General features: G+C 42.3%; 1 protein-coding gene across 1 annotated transcript in view; it reads left to right on the forward strand.

Annotated features, from left to right (window-relative positions):
- The window catches only part of SERPINI1 (serpin family I member 1), a 56,221-nt gene that overhangs the window by 23,346 nt on the left and 18,366 nt on the right, over nucleotides 1-14,509 (forward strand). The window contains exons 4-5 of the mRNA XM_066600740.1: nucleotides 4,078-4,272; nucleotides 13,046-13,250. Of these exons, the coding sequence (XP_066456837.1) occupies nucleotides 4,078-4,272; nucleotides 13,046-13,250 (400 nt within the window). The remainder of the gene's footprint in view (nucleotides 1-4,077; nucleotides 4,273-13,045; nucleotides 13,251-14,509) is intronic.

The following is a 14,509-nucleotide window of genomic DNA, read 5'->3' on the forward strand; positions in this document are numbered from 1 at the left end:
GAACGCTGCAAACAGGACACTTACAAAAAGTCTGATGCATTTTTACATTCCCTGTACGTGTGCCAATTGAAAACACCCCAAGGCAATGGAAAATGATGTCTGCAGCATCCCATATTGTGCAGGATTGCAATGCATACAGAAGACTTAGGACTTGGTCAAAAGTGACAAAACATAATTCCAAAGATGTTGGAACATTGAGTAATCTGCACTCTACTCTTCTGCCATTACTGAGTGGCCATTGCAGTGATTTGCAGGCACTAAAACCATTTGTGTCAATGGAATACCATGATTGCTATGACAATTTGCAACAATCGATCAGTGTTCCAGATGATGACTTAGGAAAAGATATAAAATTATCTTTTTTTCATATATACCTTTCAGCCATGTTTTCCGCTTTAGAAAAGTTCCATTCATGTGTTACAATGTTCAAAATTACATTTCTTTCTGTACTTCAGACTTGACAGATTATTAATTTCCAGAAAAAGTGGACCTTGATCATTGTTTCCCTGAGCCCTTTAATTAATGGTAATTACAAGCAGAGCATTACTAGAAAGTGAATGGGGGAATGTATTGCTGTATAGTCTTAAGCTGGGTTTACATAGGACGAATGTTGGGCAAACGACGCCCGACACTGGTCCCTATGTGTGTGTGTCCCCCCCCCCCCCCCCCCCTGCTCCCGTGCTCCTGCACAAGAGCTACTAGTGCTGGCTTGATCACAGAGCGGCCAGCAGGGGGTGTGGCGGCTGCAGAAGATTTCTCCCCTCTCGCTCGCCCACCCCTCTCCATTGACATAACACAGTGGCCGTTCAGTATTGAACAGCCGCTGTGTTATGTCAATGCAGAGGGGCAGGGGAGCGAGAGGAGAGAAATCTCTGCAGCCTCCCCGCTGAGAGCTAACGATACTAGCTCCCGTGCAGGTGCACGGGAGCTAGTATGTGCGGAGACGAGTGTCGGGCATCGTTTGCCCGACACTCGTCCCATCTAAGAGGGCCTTTACAGATTTCTATACCATTCGGGATTTTTGAATACCCGAGAGGACAATCCCAGCAATCACTGCCGTGTGCCATGAGCCTAACATCTCATAGCACCGGTCGTCGCTCTTCAAATGTTGGTTTTAGTAAATAACAAATAGCAATTCTGAGGCATCTTTTCTTAGAACTCTATATTGTGCCTTTCCTCTTTTATCCTACTTAGATATTTATGAATAAATTGACAACTGGCTGTTACCATTTAAAGTGGTACTCAACACAGTCTGACATTGTCCAATCAATGCTGACATTATCAGACCATGGAGAGAGATGTCTTTGACTAAGGGAGTGTGAACACCCAGTTGTCAATGTAGTCATAAATTTCTTGGAGGGATAGCAGAAGAACAACACAATACAGAGTTCTAAGAAAAGATGTTCCAGAATTGGTATTTCCGGGCCAATAAAAGTATTTAGTAAAACAAGCATGTCAGGAGAGGAGTTCTCACATATTAGATAAAAGGTGTCCGAAGCCTCCACTTTGGCAGATTGATTATCTAATGTGTATGGGGAGATGTCATTTCTGTTGTCGGACAGCAAAGGTCAGGATGAGCTGGATTGGGCATGTTGGGTGTCAACATGGCTGATACTTTCTCGCTTGTGGGAGATAAGCATGCCTTTATGGTGTAGGTAGAAGAAATGACGGTCATCTATTTCATATGTACGATCAGCCTTACACAAAAATGATTCAACAATGACCGATCACAATGTCGAAAGGGTTCACAAAATTGGGCAACTTGGGGATTGAAAAATGCTAAATTTATTTTTGAACCCAAAGTTCTTATTATATTTCTACACTCCTAATTGTAGACATGGATTTGGAGAAATAAGCCTTCCATGTTTTTGTATTCTATAACTGCTGCTCTTCTGATGCATTTTATTTCTGGATCAAAGACATTATTTCCGGAAGCTTTAAGACCACAAACAGACAGCCTTCTAGATATAAGAGAGGATTGAGAGTTGCCTGCAGGACAGGATTACATGGGCTTCAGCCACATTGGACAAATAGATAAGGCACTGGTGGGGAACTGGTTAACACTTTCATCTGTCAGCCTGACAGAAACATGTTTTCCGTTCCTCAGTGGAAGAGGTTCTTGACACTTTGTAACATGGAGATGCAGGTCAGTGAATAGATTCTCCAAACTAGAAAGTCTGCTGAGGCGTGGTGAGGTCTGTGCTGCACATCTGTTGGGATGGGAGGAAAGCTTCAAATAATGTGCCAGCTCAGAAAAATGTTGATAAAGCAATATTTAATGATCACATCTAGTCTTATTTAAAGGAAGATAGCAAGTTATTGGGCAAGATGATTGTATACAGTACAGGAGGAATCGTGCTTGTTCCAGTTTAGTAAGCTGGGAGAGGATGCCAAGCCATCTGGAAATGGTACGTTGCCTAACCCCATTTGTTCATGTTAAAGGCTGGGGAGAGGTGTTGTTTTAGAGGACATTGGTTAACATTGATTTTTATTAATTTTGTAACGGCAAAATCTTTGAACTATACAAAATTTCAATTATATTTTGAATCGAGGGGTTACAAGATCAACAAAAATGAAGATCTCTAACAGATTTTTGTATTACTTTCTAAATTCTGTTCTTTATTAACAATGTTCCCTAAATAAGAAAAAAAAATAAATTAAAAGAAAAAGGAATTTGGAGAAGACAAAGGAGAGAAGGGAAACACATGAGAGGAGGGTTGGGAGATGGAGGGGTGGGGCTGAGCAATACTTGGCATATCATTAAAGAATTATGTTGGATTTGGAAAAGTTGAACAGGCTCTTCTCCGGTCTATTTCTAAGAATATATTTCATCCTAAATTGGTTGGGGGAGTGGAGGATACAATAGATGCTGCGAATTGCCACGATTCTCTGCAGTGAGCCTATCTGTCATATAGGCTCATCACGGCAATCCGTCTGCTGGCTCCTGCTCCCGGGCGGCGGCTCCCACGGCAGAGATCCGCCACGGGATATCGCAGCACCCGTGGACAGGCAGCCTAAGGAAGATAAATAAGGAAGATAAATATGCAACCTATCTTTGAATCTGCAAGAAAAGAGGAATGTATCTTGAGCTTGGACAGAGAGGATGTTTGTTAACTCCTTTAGTGACTTATCTAGTTTGTGATTTAACAGCAAGCCAGTTATCTTTTACATTTTTTTTTATCATTGTGAATAATTTTATTTTTCTGCCAATGGAGCAGTGTGTAATTTTATTTTATTTTTTCATGGTACAAGTTTTAGTCTCCGTTGGTACTATTTTGGTGAACATATGACATTTTGATCACTTTTTATTGCCTTTTTTATAATACAGGCTATTATGAATGCAGCAATACCTCGTACATATATGTATTGTTCTGTAAGGAGATTTTGTAGGGAAAAACTTTTTATGCTTTTTTTTCTGCCCCTCAAACACTCCTATTAGACACTGCCAAAAGCATGGTCTAGTAGGCTAGCTTGCATGGCGGACCCATGAGACCTTAATTAGGCCTTTGGCTGCAATTGCATTGTGGGATGTCAATGGGTGACAGGTGAAGCTCCCTGTCAACCACTTACATGGTGCAGTTGCTATTGGTCATCGCATGTAAGGGATTAAACAGCTGTGGTAAGAGATTTCTCTACCCCCAGCATTTAGAGCAAGTGCCTCGAGACTCTGCTCTTCCAGTCATGGGACTTTCAAGTTGATCTTAGTGACTGCCAACTCATAAGGTCACTAAGGGGTTAAAGTGCACAGTTTTACTTGCCTAGTTTCCAAAGCAGTTTGAAATCTAGGACTTCAGAAAAGAAGACCCAATATTTGTCTGCTTTGATAAAATGATCATTTCCCTCTTGTTGCAATGTGACACCAGATCGAAGTACTGGAGGACAACGTGGTTAATGGAAGTGTATTTTCCCTTTCAAACCATATCCCATCCTCTCCTTGTACTTGTAGCAAGATGTACAATAAAATTATTACAGCGTACGCATTTCCAAATAACAGCCTAGAAAATCTAGAATAATAATATACCAGATGCTTCTCTTCATCTGCTGGAAATATGTGCTCACGTAGACTTGTTTCCTCAGATCGTGTTCAGAATCTGTTCTCCTCTGAAGATTTCACTGAATTAACCAAGCTGGCTCTGGTCAATGCCATCTATTTTAAGGGGAACTGGAAATCGCAGTTCAGACCTGAAAACACCAGAACCTTTTCCTTTACGAAAGATGATGAGAGTGAAGTGCAGATCCCAATGATGTATCAGAAAGGAGAATTTTACTACGGTAAGGAAAGTGCTTGTCAAACTGTCTAACTTGGCATTTGTCAGCCGGTAATACACACTCTGTCTAATGATAACTGCAGAACATTGCTTTGGGTGAATAAAGTAGGGACAGCGGAACATAGATTTGTGTTGGGAACATTTGCTGTCCAATATGATGACTTATGTCATCGCTAATGGAGAAGTTCTGTGCCATTCAGTTGACTTACTACTTTATGAAGCCTTAAAGTGACTCTGTACCTTTTCACACTTTTATCATCAACCATATGTCTTTGTAGGTATCTGTGCTTTATATTACACCGCTCCAAATTCCTTGTAGGGGAGACCTGTTAAGAGTAGTGTTTCATATATCAGTCTTAACCCTCTCCAATCCAATTTGTATCCTGGTTTTCCTAGGGGGCTTACTCTTTTTCTGCCGTTATACAACAGCGCTATATGCTGGCTAAAGCCAGTACTGCATGAAGTGACACGTTGCATAGGCTCCGACAGCAGAAAGGCTGGCAATATACAGTAAGAGAACCCCGATGGATGTCTTCCAACATCGGAGCTGTACAACCTTAAATCATTATGTCTGTAGACGTCAGACAGTGGATTGGAAAGGGTTAAACTAAAATGAAGTGCTACAAGCAAGTGTACTTTTGCGCTACTTTTTATCCCAATTTCTAGCTTAAAACAACAAAATTGGCAGAAATGTTTGTCGCACCCACTATCACTAAGCCCCACATAGTTTTCTAACCAGTGCCAAGTGATAAGTCACAAGTAGAGCATGTGCTATAAGTTGCGCCATTTTCATGTCACAAAACTGGTGCAGTTGACTTGACAAATTCTCTACGTAGAGGTTAAAGCATATCCTGCAGTTTCAGGTGACTTTTTAGAATAAGCAACTGACAAGAAATGTCTACAGTGCACTTGTTAAATCTAAGAGTTCCTTTAGGTTAAATGTTAGCTGCAAAAGTCACCTAGGAATCCACTGTAAATACATATATTTTTTGTTCTTCTTGAATGCTATTCCATTGGTAGACTTGTTTTCAGAATAAGCTTGCATGTGTACATATGAGGAATAGTACTATTTCAACTGTTCAGTATATGATTTGTATTCTGTGTTTTTTCACCCATTTTCCCCTTTGCAGGCTCTGTTTCTAATCCTCAGTTTGCCCAGCGCTGGTACTTGGAGGGTAGCTCTTATGATGTCTCCCAGCACTGCACACATAGCAGAGCAGGATATCTTCTCTATTTCACGTCTCCACAGCATCATGGAGGGCATTGTACATCAGGCCTGAGCAGTGTAGATGTAATTTCAGTAACTGTGAAACAGTAAACACTATTCACTTTCTTTCTTTCTCCCTTTTGCAGCTCCCTCCCCCTCTCTTCTATTGGCAGAATGAAATAACAGCAAGCAGACACACACGCACAGGCACACACACACACTCATCTTGTGTTTTGCCTTGGGTTGTCTGTTACTAAAGGCAAACTTTACATGACAACATGCAGTAGACAGAAAATCAAAAAGAATAGAAGCCCCTAGTGGCCAGCACTTTTAGAGTGATTTTCGCAGCACAAAAACATCATCTTTAGTAAATAAGAGTTGTAATTGTCCTAGTTATCATTGGCTATTACATGAGAACAAGTTTGTAAAAGTCCAATTTAATGCTAAAATTCAGGTTTTCTGCAGGTACTGTTAGGCCTCATGTCCACGGGCATGCACTGTTTCCAAGTGTGGAATCCCGCAGCGTTTTTTACCAGTGCTTGCAGCCTGAGGCCTAAAAAGACATTTCCTTACCTGTCTGGCTGCCGTGCAGGTCTTTTCCGTCATGGACGGATCTTCTTTCTCCTGCACAGCTGATGCGTCCGGGCGTGCCACGCGCATGCGCTTTTTTTATTTTTATTTTTTAAATCTCCTGTTTTCCCGCAGATCCGCAGCACGAGGGCAGGGTCAGCTGCGTCTATGCCGCAGATCGGACCGCTTCCATTGACTTCAATGTAAGCCATCCATGCAGGAAACCGCAGAAAATGGAGCATGCTGCCTGTGTTGACCCATGCGTACGATCCGCACGCCGGGAAAAAAAGATATGATATCCTCAGGTATTTAATTACCTGCCGATACCCAATGACTGTCGATCGGCATATTGAACTGTGGATCATCCACAATTCAATTTTGCCTGTGGACATGAGGCCTTATGGGGAGCTTCTGGTCTGTTGCATTCTGTATCATCTACATCTATGTATAAACAGTACAGTAGGAAGCCAAATTGCATCATTCAACCTTATGACTATGTTGGGGATTTGAAGCTAAAATAATTAGGCAGCATAACATTTCTGACAAATTTTCAGACCCCTTATACTCAACTGCATCGACATCTGCTTGTCTGGTTCCTTGTGCAGTGAGTGAGTTTGCTTTCTGATGTCCTTTACAGTAAATGACTGCCACTTGAGTGGGGGCCCACACAGCTTCTAGCAGTTTCAGAATGAGAGGTGCATGCTTCACATTTTGACCCTTTGAGGTGGTCAGGCCTTTTTCTTTGTACAGGGCCCCATGGACATGGAGCATAAGGAAAACCTACTTTGGTTTAGTGAAGGCATTGACTTCCACCCCAGCTGCCAGCTGTAGGGCAATAAATGCAATAAGTTCCACCTTTTGAGCTGAAGTTCCTTTTGTACAGCGGTTCTGCTTCTATAGTAGTCTGTAGGATGCATATCCAGCATAGCTTATACCTCCATCCATGAAGCTGCTACCATCTGTGTAATAATTAGCATCAGTAGGTTTAAGAGGTGTGTCCGGTAGATCAGGATGGCTGCTGAAGACTTCATCCATCACCTCACAGCAGTTATGGTCAGGGGTTCCAGTTTTAGTGGTCAAACAGGGCTACTGGATTCAGAGTGGTGCCCACTTCCAACTTCAGTCTTGGGTTTTCACATGGGAGGCCTTGGTACTTAGTCATGCGGGCAATGGCCAGCCAGTGGTGACCTTTAAAGCCATCAATATTGGGACAAAATGAGGCACCCGTACCGTGGGATCATGACCCAGGGTAAGGTTGTCAGCCTCTGTAACTAGGGCCACTGTTGCTGCCAATGCCTTCAGGCAGGAAGGCCATCCTATTGCCACATTGTCAAGTTGTTTGTAGAGAAAGGCAACAGGTTGAGGCCACGATCCCATCTGGGTGAGAACACCGATCGCCAGTCTCCTCTTTTCATGAGCATACAGAATAAATGGTTTCCCCAGATTAGTTAAGATCAGTGTGGGTGCTTTTAGGAGAGCTTGCTTGATGTTGTCATAGACCTTTGTGTGTTCCTCAGCCCTGCAGAAAGGGCATATTCTTCTCCCTTTGTGACTTCATAGACGAGTTTGGCTATTTCGGCAAAGCCAGGTATCCATATTCTGCAGGATCCAGCAGCTCCAAGGAAATCTGACTTGTCCTCTGGTGGTTGGGACAGGGATATTGTAGACAGATGGCTTTCTTTCAGCGCCCAATCGTCTCTTCCTTTGTGAGATGTGAAATCCCAGGTTTTTTACAGTTGCTTGGCAGATCTGTGCCTTCTTCCTTGAGACTTTGTATCCAGCCTCATATAGATGACAAAGCACTGTCTCAGTGTTCTGCAGACATTGTTCAGAGGTTGATCCAGTTATGAGGAGATCATCCACACAGAGTCTTCTTAAGTCAGTAGCAAGAGCTTCTCCAAGGAGTGTGGGTAGGTTCTTGAACCCTTGGGGCAAACAGGTCCAGGTAAGCTGGTACTTTTTTCCCAGTTCTTGGGTCTTCCCATTGGAAGAGAGAGATAAGCTGACTGTCCTCTGTCAGCCTGACTGTAAGGAAAACATCTTTCAAGTCCAGTACAGTGAGTTGCTTTCCCTGGTGTTAGTCTGAGCATGGTCTACGGGTTGAGCACTACCTGATGCAATGTGACTATAGCTTGATTGACCGCTCTGAGATCCTGAACTGTGCGGTACTCTGATGTTCCAGATTTCTTTATGGGCAAGAGGGGGGTGTTCCAGGGTGATTGGCATCTCTTCAGGATACCGTACTTTGCAATCTTCTCCAGATGCTGTGCAATGCCATGGCAAGCAGCAGGAGGCAGGCAATATTGCTTGATGGACACTGGCTATGCTCCTGGATTCATCTATACTGCAACTGGGGGTATATTCTGGGCTACTCCTGGTGGATTATCTTCCATCCATACTCACGGTAGTTTTATTACTAGGTCCAGGGTGGGGCCTGGGTGGTCTTGCTGTTGAACTGCAGCCAATAGTCTCCATTCTTCCTCTTAAGGAACTGTAAGTGAGACGTTGGAACATCTTCTCCAAGCTGTAGAGTCATCTGTCCATCCGGTTCAAAAGACACTTGGGGCTGCAGTTTTCTCAACATATCTTGTCCCAAGAGTGGTATTGGACAGTCCGGTAGGCACAGGAATTGATGAGTAACTTCTTTGTCTCCCAAGGTGCATTGCCGTGGAACCCTAAAGTGATGCTTCCCTCCTATTCCAGTCACTCCCACAATCTTGGCTGTTCTGCATGAAAAAGAGACTAATTGTTGGGTTATAATTAAATGTTCAGCGTCAGTATCAACCATAAAAGTCACAAAATGACCACCTATATTTAATCTAGCCATGGGTTCCTGGGGGCCTAGCAGATAGAAAACCAGTTGCCTTCATTCGGAATTATCTTTATGCGGTGGAGCAATGGGGAAAGAGTAAGATGAAGGTTGATGGCGGCGTGTCCGAGTGTCTCTGCCATGTGCCTGTCTCTGGTAGCGTCCATTTTGGGCTTGGCCCCCTACCTCCTTCTCTTCCTCTTCCAGTCTAAGTGAGGGGGCAGTCTCTACTCCGGTGACCATGCTTCTTGCCCCTTCTGCATTAGTCTCTATCAAATGTTCAGTCGTTCCGTATGTATGAAGGAGGTGGGTCGCTTCAGGCGTTGTACATGGGGTGGGGGCTGTCTTGACTGGATTGCTGCAGCCAGTAAATCTGGCGCCTTTTTCATTGCAACAGCCTTTTGTCTCTCACATTCTTGATCTCTTGTTCACAAAGACCTTCTGTGCTATTTCCAGTAATTATGTGCCATTCATTACAGCAAAACCTTCCTGCTTTCATAACTTTCTTCTAATGTCACTAGATGCTTGGTTTTCTGCTTGAGAGGGGTCAAAGCTGTATCACCTCTGCCACTTTAGACAAATTCATAGGCTTCTTTCCAGTCTTACAGATGCCTTCTTTTATAGCATTCCTGTGTACAGTCAGACTGTGTCTTCCATCACCAAACACTGTAGCTATATGAGCCGCTGCATTTGTTATATCATGTGGGACATGCAGTTGCGTCCACTCAGGATGCGCTGGACCTGTAACCTGCAGATCTCACACAAACTCACCCCAAACAGAGTAGAACAGTACAGACAACTGCAGTACGGGAAACACTGTCCCTAAATGATCTAACCCAGGGAAGGGACCTGCCGATACGCAGGTTAACTGGCCTGACAAGGACTAATCTGACCACGTACCTCAGCCACTAATAGACTCTATGTGGGATAGGGGAATAACATAGAAAACAAGATGAACCGATCTAAACCACCGTACTTGGCTTTAAAAGACGCAGGCTAACAGGACCTCCAGGTCTGACTGCACACAAAGCCAGGGAGAGACTGTGATTAATCAGCTCAGAGCTAAGCACAAGACCAGGCTAAATAGACCTGACAAATACCCACAGGTAAGACTAAGCATGTCTCGCCTAACACCACTCCCACCAGCCCAGAAGACCGAAAAACACAACACATGCTTAGTCAGGTACTCCCTGATACTTGTATCAATACAGCAACATTCTTCAGTTCTAAACAAAGGATGAAGAAGGTGCTGGCAACCACTATAAATGAGCTTTTAAGTGCTCATGACACCTTCCAACAGCTCTGTCATTGCCTGTGTTTTTTTCAGAGAATGAGTGAATGTTATCCTTCCAGTTCAGAAAGTTGGAACTGGTAAAGGGGATATACAAAAAAACAGGATATCCATCTACAATAAGAGTTTCTTGGAGGGACATTGTGGGCTTAGCATTCTTAGATCTTATTACACCTGGGGAGGATCTTATGGAGGCTTGTTCCCAGTTGTGTGAACCCTCCCTGGGTCTATGTCTGTGGCCCTCCTTATTTCTTTGTCCTTCTTCTGGCCGCACCTGCGGTACATCAGAAGTGGGTGAAGTATTTATCAAGGGCAGTGATGAGTGTGGGTGCTCCAGCCTTTCCATACAGAGGGACAGCAGTTTCACCTTCCCTCCCTTTTGTCTAGGGGATTTTTTTTTCACTAGGCGTGGCCAAATGCCACTATTGCAACCACCATTATATGATATTCAGTTCTCCCATAACCATAAGACATTGGTGGATTTCGCATCTCAAAGCCCAGTGTGCCTATACAAAGAAATTCCAACAACTTTATACAGAGTGGGCTGGCTTATTCACAGTTTCATAACTATTGGTTAACACTTGGAGGAAGAACTCGGGGAAAAAAAATCTGCTTTCACTTTCTATCAGAAAAGCAGGAGAGGGGGTTGGAATGTAAATTGGGCTTTCTCTGTTTACAATGACAACACTGAGTTAAGAGAAATTGCACAATAGACTATAATATACTTTAGCTTTCTGCCTGATAACAGAGTAATAGGCATTGTTACAATCCTCGTACCACACATCTACTAGCTTATGTTAGGCTCCTCATTTCTTTAATATACCTGCATTAAAATTTTTGTTGCTTTACGACTGTAAATCATGCTTTAAGTGGCTGCCACTAGTGGTCTCCCTTTTAGCTACTTTGCAATCCCTTGTCTGCCATTAGATACAGAGCTTCTGTAATAACAAGGACACATGGATGTTTCCTTAGCTCCTTCCACCATTGCTATCTTTTCAAGGGCTCTTCCATGCACTCAGAGGCTGCAGCCTGACAAATCTACAGACATTGTGATAACAATCTCTACAATCTCTGCCTCTTTTAGGGGTGGGTGTATTTATACACACACATTGTATTGGGTTTACTTGCCATTTTGCAAGAATTCCTGAATCGTCCTGATAGACTGACACCATGCTGATTGGACCACAGACTGTTCAATGTAGTGTGGGAAGTCAGAGCAAGGAAGTGCAGGCCAGGGAACTTCTGGCAGAATGCTAAGCTGAAAGTGGATTGCAAATAGCAATGTAACAGAAAAATAAGGAAAACCACCTGAAAATCAGAACTTGCAGACATGAAACAGGATGCATACAGCAGCAAATGAGTGGGTAAAAAGAATCTGGTCTATTTTGGAAAACTTGCTGAAAACTCAAGTATGCTTTAAATAGCTCATCACAGGATGTTCCACAGCTTGAAACTTCCGTATATGACAGGTAAAACTTGTAACATATATGTTTAATGGTTTAAAGCATTAAGGACCAGGCAAAGTAAATATACAGGGCCTGGTCCTGGGTTAAAGCCCCGCCAATAGTAAAATTACAGTGGCGCTTTAAGCCTCCTTCCTGTGCAATCAATCAGGGGCAGGACGGGTTGTCAGCTGTTAGTGACAGCTGATAACCCGGAAAAGAAGGCAGGAGGGGCTTTTAACCCTTTCTGTCTTCCCCTTCCCCGAGTACACAGTGCTCAAAGAGCACTGTGTACTAGAAAGTGAAAGTAAAAGTGTAACTTTCACTATGGGAGCCAGAGGGTCATGTGACTGCTGGGATTCCCTGCTATAGCAGAGCTGGAGGGTCATACTAGACCCTTATCAGCTCTGCCAGTGACTGTTGTCACTACAGGGGTTGTTTTTCCCTGTAACTGGGGCTCCTATGGATGCCCAGCTACAGTGCGAAAGTGTCAAATAAAAAAAAAACAAAAAAAAAACAAACATTTGAATCTCCCCAGAGGTCTTATATGAGGTCCTTAGGGACATAGATAGTAAACATAATTACATACACAAGTAAAGCAAAATTACAGAATAAAACAACAATATATACATAAGAAAGAAAATAACACGAAGCTGACACCAACAAAAAACATTGCCGTACGTGCCCTGGTCCTTAAGGGGTTAAAAGTTTAATGGGCATATATATTTATGAGAGGGTGTCTTTTTTTTTTTTTTTTTTGGTATATCTTTTGACTAGACTAGACAACAATTACCAACACAGACAGGGCTTTCCTTGTAACACTCCTCCCATACATCATATTGCGTTAGTTGCAAGCTCAGAAGTCATATTTAGTAGACACTTTTTTGGGGCTCTTGTGAAATTAATTTAAAAAGTGGTGACCGATAACCCACAACTGTTTCACCATTACATATGCATAAAAAAACCAATTTATTTCTACAAAACATACATATTTATAATATTATCCAGGTGGTATAAACACAGTAACAGCCTGCAAGATAGCATCAAATAGGTTGACTCCAGGTATATTAAAAAAGTGGTGACAGATAACCCACAAGTACCTTTTTTTTAATCTGATTTTTATTGTTGTTATGGCAATAACGCCCCCATTGTACCCACCATCCCCAACCCCAACCACATAGTTCCAGGAGGATTGCCACCTCCAGTGAGAAGTCTGTTAATGATACCAGAATCCTTTGTTTTGTATAGACCATGCTTATGTGAATTGTCCATATATTTACTGCTTCACAGGAATATGAATGTTATTACTTTGTAGCTACAATAGGGCCTGAAAGCCTTTTACACATGACCTTTATGATATACATGTAAGTTACGAGAACCTTACAGATGCTCATGATTAGTGCTGCTGTCTCACGTTCCTGTACAGCTCTGTAATATACTTTACCTGTTTATTTGCAGGAGAATTTACTGATGGCTCCAACGAGGCTGGAGGAGTTTATCAAGTCCTAGAAATGCCATATGAAGGAGATGAACTCAGTCTTATGCTTCTCCTGTCCAGACAGGAAGTTCTTTTGGCAACTCTTGAGCCTCTGGTCAAAGCTTCACTGATTGATGAGTGGGCTAATTCTGTCAAAAAGCAAAAAGTTGAAGTTTATCTACCAAGGTAGGATGACAAGATAACATTAGATGTATGTACAGTTATCTATACTGCTTTATTATATACAGATGTGTTCACCTTTACCTTGGCTTGAATTTTGCTAAGGAGCCATATCGGGAGTAAACTTTTTTTTTTTCTTCTTCCTTTTTCAATTTCGCACCAAACATCTTGGAATTTGTCGAGTTAAGGTAGGCACATCTATATGTACCTCTCCATAATTCCACAGTTCAGGCCACATCGGAAAATACATGACTTAGTAGAACTATATGTAAGGGCTCATTCACACAGGCATAAGTGTTCTTCCGTCTGTGAATAAGATTACGTGGGTTCTCTTGCTGAGAACAATCACATTTTGCTCTACTGTCTAACAGCGGACCACACTTTTTTTCATTGAGCCCTAAGACTTGTTGTACACTGGGCAATAAATGCTCCAACTGGTTGGTGATAATTTTCATGTTGACCATCTGGTCTCTGTACATTTATAAGTAGAGATACTTTGCTAAAATGCAATACAAAAAAAAATGTTTCCTGACCTCAAAAAATTAAGTCCTACTATTCCCCATTTATACGGTCCCTTTTCCCAATCACTATTTTAATCACCGCCACATTACTTGCTTATTATCTGTCTAGGAAAATTATAACCCAGCTCAAGTATGATGCTCACCTTAGGATGCTGGGAGATGAGAGCAGAATGGGTTGTAGCATGGCAGGAGACCGCAGGAGAATCCAAATGTAGAAAAGTTGAATCCTAATGTGTTAAGACCACGTTCCTTGCAACAATTTATTTGCCCTTTCAATAGCTTTTCAGTGGCTTTGGATAGCTCCTCACAGTCACGTTAAACTTTTTTACAATTGTGCAATATCTAAATCATGACCACAGATGTTTGGTCGCCTTTGATAATATTCGAGCAGTTGACCTGAGTGATTTCTGTCCTCGTTGACCCATTTGTATAGTCGTTTTTATTTCACATCTACAATTGTTATGTTCTAGTAAATTGCATCTTATGTTTTTTTTTTTTTTTCCCAAAACCTACCAATCTTGATTTTGTTGCAGTTGTTATATGTTGGCTTCTGAAAACATTTGTTACACACGCTGCTTTAAAAAAATAAATAAATGTACTAGTCACAGCAAAAACAATGTATTGCCACATAATTTATAGGCAGTTTAATAGATAAGCATTCATGGCAGCCCCGCAGACCTTCACAAGGTCCCAGGCTGCCATGGGAAATGAATGGTTCCTGACGATCTCGTCACAGAGGGCCAT

The sequence above is a fragment of the Eleutherodactylus coqui genome, chromosome 1, assembly GCF_035609145.1.
Source record: "Eleutherodactylus coqui strain aEleCoq1 chromosome 1, aEleCoq1.hap1, whole genome shotgun sequence".
In the NCBI taxonomy this organism is placed as follows: Eukaryota; Metazoa; Chordata; class Amphibia; order Anura; family Eleutherodactylidae; genus Eleutherodactylus; species Eleutherodactylus coqui.